The sequence below is a fragment of the Pistacia vera genome, unplaced genomic scaffold, assembly GCF_008641045.1.
Source record: "Pistacia vera cultivar Batoury unplaced genomic scaffold, PisVer_v2 Contig846, whole genome shotgun sequence".
NCBI classification, from domain to species: Eukaryota; Viridiplantae; Streptophyta; class Magnoliopsida; order Sapindales; family Anacardiaceae; genus Pistacia; species Pistacia vera.
Window position 1 is genome coordinate 314,697 of NW_022196719.1, and position 21,995 is coordinate 336,691.

General features: G+C 34.3%; 2 protein-coding genes across 4 annotated transcripts; both read right to left on the reverse strand.

Annotated features, from left to right (window-relative positions):
- Nucleotides 1-256: 256 nt before the first annotated feature.
- LOC116118499 (LAG1 longevity assurance homolog 2) lies at nt 257-6,393 on the reverse strand. The gene is made up of 6 exons (XM_031404483.1): nt 6,015-6,393; nt 4,174-4,382; nt 3,345-3,500; nt 1,419-1,604; nt 1,155-1,333; nt 257-536 (listed from the first exon to the last, which is right to left on the reverse strand). The coding sequence occupies exons 1-6, from the start codon at nt 6,129-6,131 to the stop codon at nt 517-519; spliced, it is 867 nt and encodes a 288-aa protein (XP_031260343.1). The 5' UTR covers nt 6,132-6,393; the 3' UTR covers nt 257-516.
- A 4,339-nt stretch (nt 6,394-10,732) lies between these two features.
- LOC116118485 (abscisic acid 8'-hydroxylase 4-like) lies at nt 10,733-13,675 on the reverse strand. Of its 3 annotated transcripts, none has more exons than XM_031404468.1 (9): nt 13,377-13,675; nt 12,926-13,253; nt 12,530-12,679; nt 12,187-12,435; nt 12,089-12,100; nt 11,829-11,907; nt 11,639-11,745; nt 11,409-11,527; nt 10,733-11,312 (listed from the first exon to the last, which is right to left on the reverse strand). In XM_031404468.1, exons 1-9 carry the CDS (start codon nt 13,577-13,579, stop codon nt 11,186-11,188), a joined length of 1,374 nt encoding a protein of 457 aa, XP_031260328.1. In that variant the 5' UTR covers nt 13,580-13,675; the 3' UTR covers nt 10,733-11,185. The 3 variants fall into 3 exon arrangements, with proteins under 3 accessions (XP_031260328.1, XP_031260327.1, XP_031260329.1); XM_031404467.1 differs by having other exon boundaries at nt 12,008-12,100; XM_031404469.1 differs by lacking the exon at nt 12,089-12,100.
- Between the last annotated feature and the right edge of the window lie 8,320 nt (nt 13,676-21,995).

Here is a 21,995-nt window from a genome sequence, read left to right on the forward strand (position 1 = left end):
GGTCTGTGATGTAACACAATTTTTCGACCAGATTCCGACGGTAGTGGCCAGAATCTAGCACTGCAAGTGGTGGAGATGTTTTTATCATGTTAAAAGAATTTTATATATTGGGGTGTTTATTAAATTAGCAAACCTAATGAGTTTTTTATAAATTTTTAAATTTTACCTTGTAATACTCCCCTATTTAACTATTCAATATTATTCCCGAAATCCTATCCAAAATAATAAAACAAACGGACCCATAACACCCCACAAAAAACTGAAACCTTTTTCTTTTCTTTTGCATTTCTCGATATAAGGACTAAACTAATATCAAAACATAGGTTTATCGCGGTGAATTATACAAGAATTGCCTAATGTTTCTACACCAGAAAGAAATCAAGAAGACAAAATATGATTAGTTCTTCTACTTCTCCTCTCAATTGCGCACAGAGCCAAATCTACAAAATAGTCATTTTGTAATCTCTCCCCACGGCTAATATTCATTACCCACAACAAAAATCTTCAATCTTTCACCTAATCGTCGTCCTCAGAATCTGCATTTGGTTGCACATAATTTGTTAACAAGCCTTCACCAAAATAACCAATATGCTAACTGAAATTCATATTAAACAACGTAAAAAAATGATGTTGCAATTCGGTTTTAAGGGTGTGTTTGGAAACTCCATCTACTCTTCTTTATTTGTTGTTACGATGAAAATGCATAGTTAAGGAATAATGGCAACAGTGACCAATAACCAAACACAAACACAGATGCAGACTTCCTGAGGTTGGGAAGGTCCTGCAAGTCTTGTCTATTTCCACCCGAAAATATATCCCTATCGACTCTACTTAGAGGGAGAAAAAGAGGTTAAAGCAAATTCTCCACGCTATAACTGGGACCACTGTGAGTAATGGTAAGGAAGCCGCGGCTCTCATATCTAGGCTGGGAATTGGTCCCAGTTGACTGATTTATACATTTATGTATATGGCAATTGCAAACATAAAAATAAGAGCAGTAGGAGTTTACTAGAACAGGAGAACTATTGTATGATTCACCCTCCACAGACAAGCAAAGGAAAACAATATATTGGATACAGAGATAGATATCCAGGGCATAACCAACAACCAAGAAAAAAAAAGTAATCCAATTAGCATTGGTTAGAAGGGCTTACCAGATCTTATATCTTCTCCGACTTTTCCCCTATTTTTCAGCTGTCTCCTAATCATTGAGCATATGAGAACCCACCAATATATGTGGAACACAAGCAGCATCAGTAACATTGTATTAAAGACATAGTACACGACCGTTGGATAAATCTCTGATAGATTCAAGTAGTTCAGAAGATCATAGCTGGAAAATGACAACAATAAGAGCAAATAAGCTAAAGAAACTAGTATATGGCCAAATGAAGGCAAATCAAATTGACCATGCAAACCTTGAAGATTTGATGACCCAAAATGGAAAAAATACTAGTCGTAGTACGAGCCATGAGATAGCAAATAACCCAAAGAATACACTTGCCCCAAGTTCATTCTCAGAATACTTGAACACTTTTGCAGCTTCCAGAAATACATCACTTGCATCATGCAAGGCAAGGATAATTGAGCCAATCCGGAAAAAACTGTAACAGAAAAAAATAATTTTAAGTTTCACTAGATATCTTCAAGTAAATAATAATATTGCATATTCAATTTTAACCTACTCCAGCACAGAAAACAATAAAGAGCAGATGAATGCAAACCTAACAAGAGTTCAACTACCAATCACAAGAGTTCTCTTACATTGTATCACTATGTTGATGCACACATGCTCAGAAATAAATTAGTAAGAAAGGAACTCCAGCATTTGGTCCTTGACAATTGACTCATACAATTGAGCTCATTTTCAAGCTTGTATCAATCATTTACAGTATTAATACAAAAAAAACAGGCTGTTTATGTTACTCAGCTAATCAAGGATGAAAGGAAACGGAAAGATTGACAAAATAGTTAAGATAAAGATCTTACTGCTATCACAGTAACAACTGTAAGGACCTGACAAATGGCAACTTCAATATAACCTTGTAAATGATAAGCTATGTGGCATAACATGACAAGGATTAAGTAACCAGAGTATTTAATGCCAAAAATGTAGAAGAAAAGCATCCCAATGGCACACCATTCTTTTTTTTTTTTTTTTTAATTGACCTCTGAATTTTTCTTTTTTTAATCATTTCCCCCCCTTCATACTGACAAATTTAAATCGAGCCCCTCCTAACCTTGGTGTAAGTGGGATTCGATCTGAAGACCTCTTCAACAACCTCAAGAGGTCCAACAAAACTGAACTAGTACCCACCCAATGATACAGAGAGGACTTGAGTGTAAAGGAAAATTGTTTACATAGTATCAACATCTATGAATAGAAACGCAAAGTTCCATACACTTGGCCATGTTTGCGACACGTTCAACAGGGTTACAGACCATATAACAATGAGGGTTGTGAAGTGCTCAAAATAACCCAAAACTCAAAAACTTATATTGCACACTACAGAACCACTATTAAACTGACCATACATTCAAAAGATTTTTAGGCCACAATACAACAATTAGCATAAACTGCCACAGATAGTTCTCCAATACTACCTCAAATCTCAACCTTTTATGCACAACTACAAAGATGCACATGATCACAGAAACGGAGATGCTTACACTAATGAAATCTGAACTACTTATACAATTGTGCACATTCATATGGTCTGCTGGCAACTCTCAGGAACATGATTTATCTTATCATTAAGGCAGTTCAATTTAAATTAAAAAATATAGTTAACTTCAAATATTGATCCTGAAACATCTCAAAAAACAAAAAAGAGAGATGAATACTAGAAAGTTTTGGCACATCCCTGGTTCGAGTTAGTGTTATGTCATGCTGAAATGTATTTTATCACAATAATATTAAATTCTAATATAGTTCCCTGCATGAAAATCGAATTGTGATTAGACTTCACGTGATTCAGACATACAAAAACAAACACATGGATTCAAACGCATAATATACAAGAGGATCCAAGCACATGCTCAGCTTGCTCAGTGTTATAATTTCATTACTAGAAAGAGAATTTGAACACCAGAACTCTCATACAACCTAATTCTTAAAACCATTAATCACAACAACTTAAGGTTATAAGAAAAGGTCCAGCAATAGTATTTAAACTCTAAAATATCATATCAAAAACCAAAAAGATATAGGCCAACAATGAGAATTCAAAAGAGTATATAGGATATCAACAATATTTAGGAGCAACTATCAGTCACAGAACAAATGACTTTAGGCTATCAAATACTAACTAGCAAGTATAATTAGATATGTTCTGATTTATTACCTAGAAAGGTATGAGTATCCGATCAGGATAACAGTAATTACATGATGAGACATCATTACAGAGAAATCCTTTCTACGAGTTTCCCATGTCAAGAGGGCAGCAATGCTGTAGATGTAAAACCCACATTCGCACATGTAGTAAAGCTCTAAGGGGAGCCTGAAACAGAAAATGGTGCAAGTCAGTACGACAATTTGAAAGATGACATTAACTCCTTTGACAATAGAACTGAACTATATTAGGAACCATCCAAAAGCTAGGAATCAGACATGCACATAAAAATAAAAATAAATAGAAACGAAAAATGTTATGTGCATGTAAGTAGGAAGGCCAAAGATATATCTTCCAATTGAAGACTCAAAATTAGATTCATTCGTTGACAGTCAAATTCTTATCCCGTCAGAAAAGCACCAAGTGCATTACTGGCATGCTGTCTTCATGTACATATATACTGCTTAGAGATAGGAAAAAAAGTAGATTTGCAAATCCGTACACTTTTGACACAATTTTTAAGCAGTTAGACAAAAGAAACTGTGAAATCAATTCATAGAAAGAAAAATGTTATAGATAATATAAAAGTATATGGGGCTCATCATTATGAGGCTGGCAAGTGGACGGTACTTTCATTTTTTAGGCATTTCATTCTTTTTGTAGTCATGTAATATCAATTAAAATGCTGGGAGATAGCCACTCACAAACAAAAAAATGAATATTAGTCATTTGAGCATTAGGTCCAATTATGCACACTACAAAAGCACCTATAGCACACAAAATATACAGCATTCAGTAATCCAGTACTTAGACTAACAATCCAAGTATACACTATACTCACTTTAACTCTTGATTTGGGTAGCCATCAAAATACAATTTTGTATCTCTGAACCATGGCTCATGGTAGGCAATTTTGAGAATACAAAATTCAACAGTAGCATAGTATGTCAATTTCCACATAGATTCCGAACATTTTCCAACTTTTGCCCTTGCAGCTTCATTCATCTTTAATGGGAGATTTCCATTGCTCAACAACCAGATGGCTAACCGCTACAAAAATATGAAGAATGATTAAACTATAAACAAAAAATAAAGTGTTTGTATATCTTACATACTCAAACACTTACATGAAACAAAAGTATGGATATAAATGTTCCGTGCAGAAATTATCACATACAATATGTGAACTGAAATATTGCTTACTTTGGTCATAGAAAAAATAAGTTTATGTTCTTCAACAGAGGAAGTCTGCTGGAGATAGAACATCATTACAGGAAAGGGTGGAAATTCAACATAAATAGACAATTAACTAATACAACGAATTTTGGGTTATTGAAAACGGAGCAGAAGTTTCATCCTACAGCTTCACTTTTTACACTCTGCCACAGTGAATTATAGTGTGGTGGAACCAACACAAGGAAGTGCCTTCTATTTGTCATAACTGAAAATTCCTCATAAGCTTCTAAGAAACATGACATTAAATTTATGTGATACTGTTAAAATAAACATGAGCATACATCTATATATCATTTATAAAAACAGGAACATAGGAAACTAAAATCTAAATTTCATTTCTAGCAGTCCAAAAAATTATTATCATCACTTGATAAGTATCTTAGGTGCATCCAGGCATGAAAGAATACTAACTGTGTTAAAATCATTAAATATTTTTCTTTATTATCATCCATCTACATAAATACTAGGTAAGAAGAAATAGGAACTACAAAGCAAATATCAATATTTTGCTTCATCACTATGCAAAAAGTCACTTAATGTATCAATTTCACTTATCCAATATCTATGATATTAGATGCCTTTTCCACAGGGACCACAAGAAACAATTGCCATCCCTGCTTGCTGTTAAAAGTTTGAACCTACCCCAGTAAAATCATATAAAGCAGTCCAAAGTGATCGAAAAGCTACACAAAACGTAAAGAAGGATAAATATGAAAAGGCCTGTAAGTGTATGCTAGCAAATTCCCCTGCCACCTTAAGTACATAGCTGATCAGATTATACTGTGAAATCTCAAATTTACATTAGCTTATGCATGATAGATCATCAGAAAGTCCTTAGAGCACACTTTTCCTCACCAATGACAATTTCCATCTCCCGCTCAAAAAAAACAGAGTGTAATCAAGTTTAAGCCGAGATAATTACTATCTGAAGCAGATCAAGCTTTCATGCTATTACCATTTAGGACCCCAGGTGCAACTTTATGACCAAATAACTGTTATCTGTGAAACTTTCTACTTTTTTGCTTTTTTCTGTTCATTCTTTTCCTCCTTTTCTCTCTTCTTTTCACAGTTTATATCACAAACATTGCCAGAAACCAAATAAATTTCATAAGCCACTAAGGTTCATGTTGCACATTCTAAATGCAAAACTTCATTCAATAACTAATTCTCCATTCTTCAGCCAATCACACAAACCAAAAAGAACAATAACTTCGAATTAATTCTCCTATGCTTTCCACTTTAATTAGCATAAAAGCAAAGAAAATAATGCAGCTGAGCTTAATTCACAAAGTTTCTCTCATTTTCTTCGCTTTGACGAGCATAACTATCACTCAACGAAACAAATGCCGAAAACAGAACTAACTCCAATTCAACATTGAACAAAAGCAACACAAACAACTTACAGAATCTAAGAGTCAAACTGATAGTAAATAAGCGGAATCTTACTCGAAAGATGAATTTATCGAGCAAGAACCTAGCGACGACGAAACCGGGAGCGAATAACACGGCGACGATGAAATGCCAAGCGTCGGTCGGTCCACTTTGAGTCCAGATCGAGTCCATGCGTGAATTGAATTGAAGCGAGAATTAGACCCGAGCCTAGCCTCCTCAATCAACTAAAACAAATCAAAATAATCATCTCCAAAACTGAAATGACTTCGTTCTGATTCCGACCTAAAACTTCGATAACAAAAAAAGAAAAAGAAATTGAATTTCAGTATGAATTAAAATGGGGAAGCTTTGAAGCTCTGCGTGGTGACGGTTGAGATCGATCTTAGTTGGGCTGAGCTGTGTGTATGCGCTTGAATTTCATTTTTTAACAAAGAAATGAAACTCAAAAAAAGTAAATAAAAATCATTATTTATATCATTATAATAATGCGTGAGAGGGTTAGCGCCTTAAAAATGGTGGGCCCCACCGTAACGTGACACATGGGATGGGACATGACTGAACTTGATTACTGTCAATTTCGTCCTAGTTTATAATTAATTCATGCTTAAGGAAACATACGGACGATACTATTAGGAGAAATTAATTAAATTGACCAAAGTCTAAGAAATTAATGCAATAAATATTATTTATTTAGGAAGCATTTGTTTTAGTATTTTGGATAGTAATTTTGATATTTTTAGAGTTTGATACGGATTATAGGGTAGGATTTAAAAATTAATAAAAATACTACCCTAAGTTTGTTAAATAACTAAACACCCCTGTAATAAAACTTATAAAATTACAAAAATATCCTTACTCACCCATTAAATTTTGACAGTTGGCCACGACTATCGAAGTCGCCGTATCGGTATACAATCAACTGGATCTGACTGATCGTGCTCCAAGATGACCTTTTCTGACCAGATCTACCACAGATTTGGTCGAAAAAGGTCAGATCTACGGTCATGTTTGGTCATCAACGACGGCCAAAGATATGCCCGTCGTTGACGACTAGCTACGGCCAAAGACCTGACCATCAACAACCCGATCCCAGATCCAGCTAGTAGTACGCTATTATACCAGATTCCGGCCACCTTTCGGAGATGTGGTCGGAATCTGGCAAATGTGGGTGGGTGGAGATGTTTTTATCAATTTCTAAACTTTTTTTGGGGGGTGTTTAGTTAAATTAATAAATTTAAAGGGTTTAAAATATAGTTAAAAAAAATATAATAGTATTTTCAGAATAGAAAAATAAACTAATATTTTGGATATAGTATGAATAAGATAGTGGAAATATCAAACCAAACAAACCCTTAATTAGTTGGGCCCTAATGAACTAGAGGAGTTATTGATGAACACCCACAAAATGGAATGATAGTAGCAGTTTGATGAATAATGAAGTTTTTGCTTCACGGAAGAGGAAGGTTGAGGCAATTACAAGTGTTAGGTCCCTGAGGTTACCTAGAGGTCTCGTGTTCGAGTCTCACCAAATGGTCACCTACCATATTTGTAACTTACTTGATATATTGGATTGTAAGGTGTTCAATGAACTCCGAAGATTAGTTGAGGTGCATGTAAGTTAGCTCAAACACCTCAATTACAAAATAAAATAAATAAGTGTTGGGCCAATCCCACAAGATGATGGGGTGTTCAATGGACTCTGGGCATTAATTGAAATGCGCGTAAGCTGGCTTGGACATCCTGATCACAAAAAAAATAAAAAAAAATTACAAGTGTTAGGCCAATCCCAAAAGATGATGGTGCTGAAGGGTGTTGAATGGACTCCAGGAATTAATTGAGATGCGTGCAAGCTAGTCCAAGCATACCGATCACCAGGGAAGAAAAAATAAAGTGTTGGGCCAATCCCACAGGATAATGATGTGGAAGGAGTAGGTAATTCTATTGGAGTTGTCAAAGTGCATGTGGTCTAGTTTTCAGATATAGTTCACTGAAACGGATCGTCTTCTTTTAGTTTAGTAAATTAATTGAGGTACGCGCAAACTAATCTAACGTACCTATCACAAGGAAAAAAAAAAGTGTTGGGTCAATCCCACAAGATGATGATGTTGAAGGAGTAGGTAATTCTGTTGGAGTTGTCAAAGTGCATGTGGTCTAGTTTTCAAATATAGTTCACTGAAACGGATCGTCTTCTTTTATTTTAGTAAATTAGAGGTAACAAAGTTGGTTAAAAAAACGTTAATATATAATTTTATCTGATATGATCCCTCGTGAGTTTGATACCTAGGAAGCCACTATTAGTCATGGTTATCAAATTGTGTATCGTATCGTGTATCATAAACCTAATTTTTTAAATTATGTTTCGTATATCATATCGTATAACAGGATACGCCATTTTAAAAAAAATAATAAAAAATTTCTAAAAATTAATATCATCCCTATTATTAATTAACAAAATTTTTTGGTATTATTAACTTTAAATTATGGTATTACATAATCAAAATTAATCACAAAATTAAGAATCTATATTATTTCCTCTCAAACATTCAGATCATTTCCAAGATCAATGTCAATATCTATAACTCCACTTGTGTTATTATTATCATGCAAAATGGATAACACATCTTCCTTTTCACTTTCCCTAAGCAAAATTAGTAAATTTGGGCAGGTTTTAGTGAACCAGGTTGGGTGACCTAGATTTGACCTGAATTTTTTTTTGGACCTTTGGCTCAAATTAATAAAGTCATATCGATTTGTATCGATATTTTTAAGGATATAAACGGATACGTATCGTATCGTATGATATATATCAACGTATCGAAAGTTTATGATACACTCTCTAATACGTATCGTTGACGACTCTATCGAATCGTATCATAGAATATGTATCGCATATCGTAGGATATTAATAACTATGCTATTAATATATAACAGTAATTTCAGAGTTTTAGGAGATTAATCAAGACGTGGATAGCCTGGTTCTAACTTCTAACACCGATTGTAAAAAAATTAAATAAAAAAAGCCGGGAACGCCACCCCACTGCCGTATTAATATATAGCAGAGCTTCAACACACCCTCTATTTTCTCTGTAGTTTTTCAATTCAGCCCAAATTGAAATTCTCGGAGACGCTGATACAAGCCCACTTAAAATCCCATCACTTTGTTCGCCAATATTATGTGCCTTACATTACGTTTTTCCTTTTGTTTTTTTTTTTTTTTTTTTCCCCATAGAATTCTTCAAAATAAAGAGAGATCAATCACCTTCTAAAGTCTGCAGAAACAATATTTCCTTTGGTGTAATTCTTCAAAACTTACCGAAAACTCAGTACTATCTTTTGAATGAAATTTCTTTTCTTTTGGTGATCAAGGATGTTCATGCCAGTTTGCGTGCATCTCGTCTAATCTCTCGAGCCCTGAAGTTAACGATCAGGTATATCGTCCAGTGGTCATCCCTATTAGCAACTAAAGTGACTTAAACTCATCCTTTAGGCCCTAGAATTAACGACCGAATATACCTTTCATTAATCATCTCTATTAGCAATCGAGGTGACTCGAACTCAAAACCTTTTGAGTAATACACTCAAGAGTCCTTGTCCAACCACTCAGCAATCTAACGGTGGCTAAATGAGAAAATTTTCTACTAGATAACCTCACTAAATCATCGTGTTGATGTAGTGAGACCGTCTAAATAAATTTATTATTATTATTTAAACCACCCATCATAGAGATTGGATACTGATAAACTATAGCAATAAGTGATAACTATGAAGATGCTGATTGGCAGTGAAAGGTCACAAACTCCACTATCTAAAAGATGGTAAGTTGGAGTAGAGTTACGATTTTAAGTAAGTGAAAATGACCAGGATTAAACACAAAAAGGAAAGTTTTTGGTGTCTCAAAACTTTTGCCATTCAGTCACATTAGTGCTGGAAGCTTCAAGATCCTTGCCTGAATTATCGTGGTCATTGATGTAGAATTCCTTGCCTACCCACGAGGCCACAAAAGCCAGTAGAATTATCTAGATAATATGGGTCCGTTTGGATTATTATTTCATACCTTATTATCAATCATATTCTCAAAATAACTGTTTGTTTAATTATTTAGGAAATATTATTATATTTTATTTAATCACTTTTAAACTCCTTAAGTTTATTAATTTAATAAAACATCCCCAAAAAAAGTTTAAAAATGAACAAAAACATTCCCACCCATCCATAGTTGTTAGATTCCCGTAACCACCGTCAGTGGTAGCCAGAATCTGTCACAACGGCGTACAAACGATCGAAACTGGTCGATAATTCGCTGATCTGGCCGTCAACGATGGCCAAAGAAATGGCCGTCGTTGACCGATAATGACGGCCATATCTTTGGTCGTTGCTAACGGTTAGATCTGGCCTTTTTTGGCCAGATTGTGCCAGAAAAGGTCAAATAAATGCACGACAGGCCAGATTCGACTAGTCTGAGTCGTAACGCCATATTCTGACCAGATTCCGACGATGGTGGCTGGAATTTGGCACTGTGGGTGGGTGAGGGTATTTTTGTTATTTTATAAAATTATTATATATTCAGGTGTTTAGTTAAATTAGCAAACTTAAAAGGTTTTTTTTGCTAATTTTTAAATTTTACTTCGTAATAATCATCATATTCAACTATCCAATACTATTTTTAAAATCTTATCTAAAATAACAAATCATCATATTTAACTATCAAATACTATTTTTAAAATCCTATCCAAAATAACAAACTAAACAGATAAAATATCACATTTTCAATGTCACTACTTTGGGCATTCTCTGCAAATGCAGGGCCTGTTTGTTGGAATAGTTGAGACAAAAAAACTTACATAGCCTTACAGTTTGAGTTACTTTTAGGTATGTAGCAGGTGGGCTACTGCTGACAATTGCCCTTAATTTATAGGTCACCCTCCTCTGGAAATACCCTTCATCTGTAAGTGATAAGTCATTGAGAAAAATCAGTTCATGGGGCCACCGCCCACTAGCAACCTGTCAATGGCTTCAAGTAGGCTCGATTCTGGTTTATTTGCCCTCCAATCAAGGGCATCACGCCCTGTTTTACAAAATTACATCTGGGAAAATGAAAATTTCCCAAAAATCCTCTTGCTTAATGCTTATTACAATACTAGTTAACTTACTTAGAAATTAAAACTACAATTACAATAGAAGGGTTTTGGTTAGGGAATAGAAAATTATTTGTAAGAGACTGGAAATTAGTCTTGTTTGGTTGAGGTTGAGGTTGATGATTTTGATTCTTTCCAAAATCTGGCTGGGAGTCCTTGTTGAGGAACTGGGAATGGGCCATACTGAATCCCACTTTGAGAACCCACCACTTCCCATCTGCAACAAAAAGAGAACAGCCATGTCAAAATCTATTGGAGGCTCCAATTTTTTTGGTGTCATTAATTGATTGAATCACCATTTCAGTGACATTACCTGAAGTTGGGGAGTAGATGGTGGATTAAAATGAGTATCTGCAGCTTGGCAAGTTCATTGCCAGGGCAGGTGTGCACGCCATTGCCGAAAGGCATGAAGGTATTGGGCTTTGGGGCTACCTGCAAATCGCCCACAATCACAAAAGTTTGTAACTTTAACCACCAATATTGCTCATGCTCGCTTGCCAAGAAGGCAAGAACCATAACCATCAAACATTCAAGCACCTTTACCTCAAATCTAGATGGGTCAAATTTTTGAGGGTCAGAGAAGAATTCTGGATTGTGATGGATGTTCCTGAACAATGGCATCACTTTCCAACCCTTTGGGATGAGGTACCCTGTAGATTTAAGAAACAGAGTTTTTAGAACAGAAACCTCTTGATCAAAAAGGTCAAAAAAAAAAAACAGAGAATCTTCTAACCTTTGTATTCTACATCAACTACTGCTTCCCTGAATGTAAAAGATATGATGCTTGCCATCCTCAGACTCTCCAAGATCAACTGAAAGTTCAAAAATATACACAGTTTAGCCACCATTAATCTTTCTTGTCATCAAGTTGTGACAAAACATAATATTGAAGTTGAAGTTGGACCTACTTACTCTATATGTGAGTGGCATATTCTTGGTATCTGCCCATGTTAAGGATCTCTTTCCTCCTGCAGTATATGATTCGTATATTACCTTTTGCTCTGCCTGTAAAAATCAGCCATTTAACAATAAAATTCTGGTGTATATTTTTTCTCCTGATTGTTCAATGGATTCTTATATATCTTAATTACCTTTACAGCTTCTAGAAGTTTTTGGTTATCCTGAAGGTACTTCAGAATCCATGTTAAAACACTAGCTGTAGTGTCCTGAGCTGCAAATAGTACTCCAATTATGTTATCAGCAATTTGATCCTCTGTTAAAACTTGCCCCTTTTCATCTTTGAAGTTCAAAAGATAACCCAACAGATCCTTCTCCACAATTCTCTTCTCCTTCCTCTGACAGATTATCTCACTCACAATCTTACTCAGTCTTTTCCTTGCCTTCAATTAGACAATATTTCATCAAAAATTAATCATATATGTCAATTAAACGTGCATATAAAACAAAAAGTTGATGAATTTCTTAAAAAATTACCAAGAGAGCTTTGTGATATGCAGTTCCTGGAATGTTTGTGGGAAAAGAATTGTAGCCTTTGTTCACTGTAAGATAGTTTTTCTTCAGCTTCTCTCTATGGCTGCCATCCAAATGACCAAAGATGGAGAGAATGCCAACGTCAAAAGAGAACTGCAGAGTTTCAACCAAACCCACACGTTACCAAACCAGTGATCCAAACAAAAAGGTGGAGGACCCATATCCATATAACACTGAACTCACTAAGAAAATTATCAATAAAAAAAACAAATTTCTGAGCAACCCCACCAAGTAATATATTAAATTATTTCAACTAGATAAGCCAAAACAAGCTTTCAATAATTAAGCAACACGAGATTCACATTAGAAACATGTATACAATTTTTACTTAATCTGTACCTTCTTCATCTCGTTATAAGTGTTGATGACTTGTCCATTATTAGCCACCCATGACTCCAAGCTAGAAATGGCGATGGCTTCAATATCAGGAATCAGTTTCTTAATCGTTTGCGGGGCTAATGAAATTTTAACAAGCTTCCTGAGATGAGTATGGTAGTGTCCCTGGTGAAAGAAAAGAGCTGAAGGGCCGATCATTTTCTCTTTGCCTCTGGGATACGTCGGCTTGAACAAATGAGCATGAGTGACAAGCACAAATTTTGCGGCTTCAGGACTCGCCAACATAACACTAGGGTAACCGAGTATGCGCGATTTGAAAATCTCTCCGTATCTGAAACGCCCCCCACAAAAATAACAACAGGCGTAAATACATGCAGAAAAAGGAGAACATCAAAAACAAATAGATAGATATATATGTTGTTCAGCTTGAATTATGATTATGATTATGAAGAACCTTTTTTCCTTTGCGGCGAAGAAGACATTCGGGTCCTGAGAGTACATTTGGAGAGTTTCCCCGACGTAAGGCCATCCCATTGAGCCTGGAGGAAGCTTAGAAACTCGTTTAGCTTCTCTTCTTCTCTTCCGGACGAAGGGATAACACGAGAGAAGAGTTGAAAGAAATAGGAAAATGTAGACGAAAACGGCAACAGTCTCCATGTACAAATGTAATAGCGCTTGTTGCAATGAAGAAATGAAAACTAGAAACAATACAAAAGCTAGCTATATATAAATATAGTTAAATATGGAGATCAAAAGAATATGATCAATGTGAAAGAGAGTGATGGAGGGTTAAGAGGTTTATATAGAGTCCAAGAAACAAGAAGAGGATAGAGACAAATATGAATTGAAGGAAGATTTCTGTTCTTCAAAAACACCTTCGAATATAATCCTAAAAACAAGTGTAAAATATGAAAACGAACAAAAGTCGTTTTCAATTTTTAATTATTATATCAAATATATATTAAAATTATTAAGATACAATTCAGAAACTTGAATCGTGAAAATTATTTTTGAAATCTTGAATCAAATAAGCTATTATAGATATCCCAAATGTGTCCAAGCTAATTTACGCGTACCTCAACTAGTCTTCGAAACCCTGAAATTAACCGTCAAACTAGCTAGAGATAGTTAATTGAATGTAATATATTTGTTAGAATTAATTGAGGAGGAAGATGTTGAGATGAAGTGGGTAGGATTATCATAAGTTTAAGGGGGTGAGAGAGGAAGGAGACGGCTTTAGGAGGGAAGAGAGGGAGTTTGTTTGAGGTGGTGGTGGCGACCGCAACAGAGAAGGATAGTGTTCAAATAGCAGAGAGTATTTTCGTCTTTACAATGATTATACTATGTTAATTAATAGATCTTAACTGATCTTAATGGTTGGTGGGTAATTGTCGTTTTCAAACTTTTTTATGTAATAAATGTTGTTAAGGTAAATTTCAGGTGGGAAGATGTCGTTCGAACGTAAAAGGGATATATGAACAAAGGAAAATGATAGAGTCACCGAAAAGTGTGTACCGAATGACGTGATAAAATCCTGACCGTTGATTAATATTAACGGATAATGAATCAACGGTCAGGATTTTGCCACGTCATTCGGTGTACAAATTCGGTGCACACCCGTCGGTAACTGTAGCATTACTCATGAACAAAACCCGTTAAAATGAAAAAAGCTGGTTTCGTAAAACATACAATAAATAGAGAATATATAGAAAATGGAAAAAAAAAAAAAAAAAAAAAATGGGTAGGTTGATACATATATGAGTCTAATATTTTTTTTTTTTTTTTTTTTTAACAAAGTTATAGACTTTAATATAATATAAATTTAATATATTCCTTTACTATATGTTTGGTTTATAAACTCAAATCTTGCTGGGTATGGGTAATATATATTTCAAGCTTAGGTTAATAATATTCCAAATTCCGTTAATTCCAGTTCAACATATTATTCTAGAAAAGCCCTTGAAATTAATGAAATTTTGATTAATTAATTAAAACATTCTATCTAATGAACCCTTAATTTAAGGAATCGATATCACATAAAATGAGAAGTGCTGAGGCAAAATTGCCTACCTTAGCCTACCCTCTCTGTTTTAGCACTATAAACTTATAAGGGTTCATTAGTTGGCAAAGCATTTCTAAATATCTATGTAAATAGGTGGGTGGGTCGACAGAGATTCTTGAGTGTATTACTCAAGAAATTTTGAAGTCGATTTCTCTCGATTGCGTGTTGCGCCATTAACTTCAATCCTTCGGAGGATTAATCGAAGTGCAAAAATTAAGTTAAATAACTGGGAGAGGCATAACATTTTATTTTCTTTTCTTGTGTAAAAATTAAGTTAATTTGGTGCAAAATTAGATAATTGTCAAACTTAATATATAATGTTCCCTAGTGTGGTTAGTGAATATTATATTGTATTAGCAAATAGAATATGGTACCTATATATATTGACCAAATTAAATTTAGTAAGTTCCCATCCTTTTTTGAACCCCAAAATAAGACAAGATTGGACTTTACCGTTTTTCTATTTCATATCATATATTCACAGCATTAAAGTTGATTAGGTATATGATGTTACATTAGCATATTAATGAAATGCCACTCATGCCCATATAATATAATCAATAACCAAACTAAGCTTTACATATAGGTTTTTTTATTTATTTTTAATTACGTTTATGTCTAGGTGACTAGGTGGGACGATAGGGACTATTGGGTGTATTACTCAAAAAATCTTGAGTTCGATTCCTTTCGGTTGCTAATAGGAGTGGTCACTGAAGGGTTTATCCGGTCGTTAACTTCAGGGCCTCGAGAGATTACTCGAGATACCTGTAAACTTGTCCGGACACCCTTGGTCAACCAAAAAAAAAAATTATAACTTTTTGTAAATTCATTCTTTTTCATCAAACCATTGTTTTAAAATTATTAGTAAGAACACATATAATATCATATTTATAGGAAGAAAAAAAAAGGTTATTTTTCATTTAGATTTAAAATTAAATTAAATTAAGATTAATTTTTTATTTCTAGAGTAGCAAAGTTCAATTAAATAACTGTCTAGTCTCTTTAAAAAATTTGGGTGAAGTTATGAGGGGTAAAATTGAAAACAAAAAATATCCATGGGGTAGTATCTATCATTTCGCAATCTTCAAGGGCGTTATGAGGTGGGACTCGTTTAGCCGGCGCCCCCCTTCACGTGCCATACGGACCCAGTGCTACGGCGGTGCATTACAGTTCACATGTTCAAGCCGCAGGATCCTTAAAATTCAACAAATCAGATGGCCAACTTGTCCTGACTGGGACCTACACCAATTCGTAAAGGGACACCATTCCAAATTGCAAACGTGGAACTTTCGAGAAGAAAGGGACCCAGCAAGAATCATGACGTCAAATCAGACTGAGAGGACGTCAGGTTCTGATTAAAATGTCGTGAACAAATGCCAGCTGTAAGTTGGCATGTGTCAAGATCATCGTGGTGGAGGTTCAGAGAATTTGTGGCTGGAACAAAGAATTTAAAGCATATTACCAAAAATGGAAAGTTATAAAAAAATATCTATTTCCATCACATTTTTGGAAGAACATAATTACCACTTTAATTTTTCCAATCATTTTTTTATTATATCACTTTGTATAAAAATATATATAAGAGTTATTTATACGTCTAATATTACTAGAGATGATAATAGGTTAAGCCAAGATCGGATACCCCTTAACCCGAGCCCAAGTCCGACCCAACGGGCTTTTTATAATCTTAGTCCCGACCTAAGCTCACTTATTTTTATAATGTGAACTTTTAAATATTAATAAATTTTAATTTTTTTATATTTTTAATTATATAAACAGTTTTTAAATATTAATTTATTTTTTAACACTCACCAAATATTAATAAATTTTAATTTTTTTTTTTTTATATATATGTAGAATAATTATGTAATTAAATATATAGTATAAGTGTAATTTAGTATGATTAATAATAAAATGTCGGGTCGAGCCAGGCCTGAAGACATACCCATGCTCGGCCTGTACCTGAGGGTAGACCTTAAAATCAGTCTTAGGCCCAATCCCAAGCCTGCTAAAATCGGGTAAAGCCCAACCTTTTTGAGCCGGGTATCCAGAAATATCGAGCTCATTGACATCTCTAAGTATTACTCTCCATGTAAAGTGAATAAAACATGGAAAAACCTTCCATGAAAGTATGAAACCACCACTCTGATAATGTTTTGGGTTTGACTTGCTCAAATGGCTTCGATTTTTTCATAATTGAAGTTAAATTTAGGCTAATCAGACTTAGATATTAGGTCATTTTAAAAGTCGGTACTGCAATAGTAGAATTATTTAGCATAATGCATTGAACATTATCAAGTAACTTTTGATAAATGTCCTTAGTTTCCACAGTGGCATCAGGTTCAGGCTTAGCTAGATAAGGTTTATCAAGGATATACAATTTCTTTTCGGATTTCTGTACAATCTGAAGATTTCGATATTAGTCCGAGAAATTGGATCCATCCAACCTATTTTCTTTTTCGACTATCAATTGCAGGTTGGTATTGCTCATTTTAATGAATCTACAAATACAGAAAAACAAAAGTTATTATCATATACCCCTTGGGGTTAACCCTATACATGTTTTGAGAAGTTAAGAATGTCTAAATTTAATTTGATTGATATTAAAGTCTCTTAATGCTTTGTGTTACGACAAGCGACTAGAGATTAAATTAGTACCTTTCTTTTACGAGTAGAAGAGAAATGCTATTATAATTTTTAGTAATAGAAGTAAAATAAAAATAACTTTACAACTACTTTCGTCAGAGGATAATAGACAAATAATACAAATATTTCCTTGTTTTTTAAGCGAACATCTTTTCTCTAAGAGGGCGTTTGGTTGGAGGTAATCTAAGATTATTGGGTTATATCATCTTATATTACTTGATTACCATGTTTGGTTGTTAAGTAATATAAGATTCCGGTAATCTTGCATTACCAATAGTAAATAGTAATATTGGAGGTAATCTGATTACCTTCATTTTCTTAGGTATTGTAAGATTACCGAGGTAATCTTATTTTTGTTACAATTATATCTCTTATTAATAAAAAATTTGGACAATAATGCCCCTGTTTTAAAATCAATTTACATTAATATACCATTTCAATTTTACCCTTGTTTAATTAAGTTTTTCGACAATAATGTCTTCATATTTAAAACAAATTACAGACCACCACTGCCACTCAACCACCACCGCCAACAGCGGGCCAACCAGCATGGACCGTCACCGAGAATTTGTCGGAGTTCCTAAAAATGATCGAGAGTCACTTGGAGGCTTCGAGAGGCTTTGATATGTTCGTTTCTGGCCATATTAGGCCAAATCTGGCCGAAAATGACCAGATCTAGGTGACATCTGGCCTTTAACGACTATGGACCTAATTGTTAACGGTCAGATCTCACCTAGATCTGGCCTGATATGACTGTTTTCAGCCATCAATATGGCTAGAAACAGCCATATCGAAGCCTCGCGATCATGGTGAGCTACTCACGACGAGTTTCGGTGACTTTCGACGGTGATTTGCTGTGGCGACAAGCGGCGGCAAGGGTTGGAGGTGATTTTGTCATAAATTAAAGTTTTATATAAGCCAGAGTGTTTTAGCTAAATCTGAAATATTGGGGATTAAAAAAATTATTCAAAAATTAATAATAAAAATAATATTATATTAATATTTAAAAAGAGGACAATTTAATCATTTAAATAACATACCGACTAATTTATTCCCCCTAACCAAACATATTAATATAACATACTCACCAACTAACCAAACACATTTTCCTAAAGATTCTCAGTAATCTTCAAGGTAATATAAGATTCCAGTAATCTAACATTCTCAATAATCCAGCATTCCTTAAACCAAACGCACCCTAAAATACATCTAAAGATGAGTGGACTCTAGACTTATTCAAAGACTCAAACTCTTATTCGCTAGTGATGTAGGACATGATTCCTACATTTTTATCGATCTTGTTAATTCTAGAGTCATTAATAAAAGAAGATGATACAAACAACTTCAAAAATCATATTCTCAAACCCTTTTTACGTCTAGAGTATTCGACGCGATTAACTGAGTGATCCACGAAAACAAGGGTGACACGTTTTCAGAACCCTATATTAAAGGATTGAACCCATCTCCACCTAAAATGTCTTTAACTACAAAAAAGTGAAGCAATCATACAGATTTCAGAACCCTATATCTGCCATTGCTATTCCTAAAGCATGCTTCATTTTTTTTTTTGCCTTTAACATTCAGCCTTGGAAATGAATCCCCCCTCTCTTACATTCTGTCTTGTACTTCAAATATATATATCTAAGTTGGTTGCTTGTCACCATTTTGAATATTGTTTAATGTCTGCCATTTTTGCTTTAGAAAACCATAGGCTTAAGCCTTCGTGCCATTCAATTGTGGAGAAATGAGTTGGATTTACAATTGGGTATTGTTTGGTGCTTCACGAAAGGCTACTATAGCCAAAATGTGATAGTGTTTTTGGTAACAATATGGAATTGGATTCCTACGAGGCTATAAGGTATAATTTGCTTTGGAAATCTCAAACTTTTAACTTCTACTTTTTGATTCATCCCGTGAGTGAGCTAGATACCATGTCCATAAAAATCTTTATATATAATTCGATATCAAGAAAATATATTTCCTTATATCTTGTTGCAGTGCAATCAATCCATAAGAAATATGTGCATTCTATTCACGATGAAATTATATATTTTTATTGATCGATTATATTTGTTGAATTTAAAAGTAAAACACGTCACAAGTAAAATACATATTCTAGTTCGATCTCTTTTCAAAAAACTACATCTAACGCTTAAATAGAGTGATTTTATTGAGAATAAGAACATTGTAGAATATTTGTGGTAGAATCTAAGACCACCAATTAAACTTTATCGTATCTTTTTCTATAAAGGTTTTTGAAGTTTGTAAAACGGCAATTTGTGTCTATCTCAACTCAATCAATCTTTTATAGGTTGCATGCCTATAAGATATTTAGAATCGTAATGGGCCACCAAAAATCATCCAAGACATCACTCCTTTTTCTTTCTTCTTTATTCTTCTGTCCACAGGAATTGACAACATTTGGACCTATTATACACAAAGCTATAGCTTATACTTCGTACAACATATAGCTTCAGTGTATAGGTGAGGCAGGCTGAAAACAATTCCAAACAGGTAAGACTGAATCTTTCCATAGATCTTCAACAGAGATGGCTTGAAGGAATGCCACTGCTCTACGTCACTCACCACCTCATCTCTCGATTCTCACTGAAATATGCCCTTTCCTTACAATTCTCTGCCAACCAAAATCTATCTCAATGGCACCCCACACGCTCTACGTACTAATCCATATAAACTAACTGTTGTGTTGTGACCAAATGTTAATCCAGATATGAACTGTGTAAACCCACATATGGAATATATTATCCAGAGGATAAAATATTTTTTCTGTCAAAACAAAGACAACCACAAGAAAATATATGGAGTATTGCTGCAAATGCATGCATGCTTATCCATCAACTTTTTATCAGTGCATCTGCAATTTTTGACGAAGAAACAATACTTCGTTTGTGGGGGCTTGTTGGAGAGTGTGATATCATGAAGTCACCATCAAGAAGCATACTTCTTCCACGCCTCTCTAGTTGAAGCAAACCACCATGTTTAAATATTCTTGCTTTGCTGCTATTACAACTAACACACGCTGTTTAACTACTGGTTCAACCATAAAGTGGCTTTAATCTGCAAACTCTATATGTCACATCGCATCGATTCTGAGATAAAATAAACAATACTAAATTCATAAACTTCGTATTGAAATGGATATGTAGTTGGGAAAACATAAACTTTAATTCCATTTTAGGATATATTTAGATTCGAGTCATCTCTAACCCATCTTTATCACCTCGTATTCTCGTTGTTAACATCTTGAGTTATATTTTTCCCACTTAGCTTTTGGTGAAATGGTATTGTTGTTTACAAGTGGAAGAGATTTGATGGTAACATCTGTGTTGATTAAAGCTATATTTCTCTCTCTCTTATTATTAGATTCTTGTCTCACTGTTTCTGTAATTTTTTAATACAAGTTTCCCCATATTAGACATAATATGCTCAAATAGCAATATCTCACAAGGATTTAGCCGGATAATTGTATTATTACAATAACCCACAAGGGTCTAATTGAATGGTTTAGGTTTGTGATTTGATCTTACCATCATTTGAGTCTAAATTAATCAAAGTTGGAAAAACATGTAATTAACTGATCAGAATTAAGCTAGCTTTTACTATATGATTTGAGTAATAAGGTGAAAACAATCGTGTTGTTAGGCAAAAACGCAACAATCAGAGATGTCTAATTGACTTTCGACGGGACTAAACAAAATGTGTATGTGATTAAGAATAACCAGCTTAGGAATAGATTAGTAAAGAGATGATAAGAGAACATAGACGAATTTTTAAAGTGATTCAATTGATAAGAATCAAGTTTATGTCTACTACTATATTATTGCTTTGTATTTGATTTGCACACAAAATAAACACAAGAAAAAATACGTAAAAGCAAGGTTAAACTCTCTCTAACTGTATTCTCTATTCTTGAGTGAAAAATCGATCTCCCAAAACAGAGATGATGTCTCTTTTTTATACACTCCTTTCGATAATAGTTGAGAGTAGTTATTAAATGGTGATTACACGTATAATCTCTTATAATCTGATTTGAGTTAGGCCTCTTATACTAAAGTCTGAACATCCATCCTTAATACTGATAAGTTCGTTGGAAAAGCCATTTACTGTGGAGGCGACATATTGGGCGAGTTCAACCATCAGATCCTAGCATTAGGATATAAGGATAGGTGACACGAATCTGGTCTTTTAGACTTTCACAACACAGATACTGTGATAGTACGTTCAAAAGATCGAAGTAAAAGAAAGAATCAAATTCCAATAAACAAAAGATAATCTCAATCTAATGATGTGGAACAAAAAGTCCTTCCAGATCCCCCATGATGATAACTGATAAGCATGTCCACC

Excerpts from the sequence above, each read along its gene's own strand:
- LOC116118499 (XM_031404483.1), bottom strand. The coding sequence starts at position 6,131 with ATGGACTCGATCTGGACTCAAAGTGGACCGACCGACGCTTGGCATTTC. Across the intron at positions 3,501-4,173 it reads TACCCAAATCAAGAGTTAAA|GCTCCCCTTAGAGCTTTACT; the intron begins GTGAGTATAGTG and ends TTTCTGTTTCAG. Across the intron at positions 1,334-1,418 it reads TGGGTCATCAAATCTTCAAG|CTATGATCTTCTGAACTACT; the intron begins GTTTGCATGGTC and ends GTCATTTTCCAG.
- LOC116118485 (XM_031404467.1), bottom strand. The coding sequence starts at position 13,579 with ATGGAGACTGTTGCCGTTTTCGTCTACATTTTCCTATTTCTTTCAACT. Across the intron at positions 12,680-12,925 it reads CTTATAACGAGATGAAGAAG|TTCTCTTTTGACGTTGGCAT; the intron begins GTACAGATTAAG and ends GAAACTCTGCAG. Across the intron at positions 11,313-11,408 it reads CATCTACTCCCCAACTTCAG|ATGGGAAGTGGTGGGTTCTC; the intron begins GTAATGTCACTG and ends TTTTTGTTGCAG.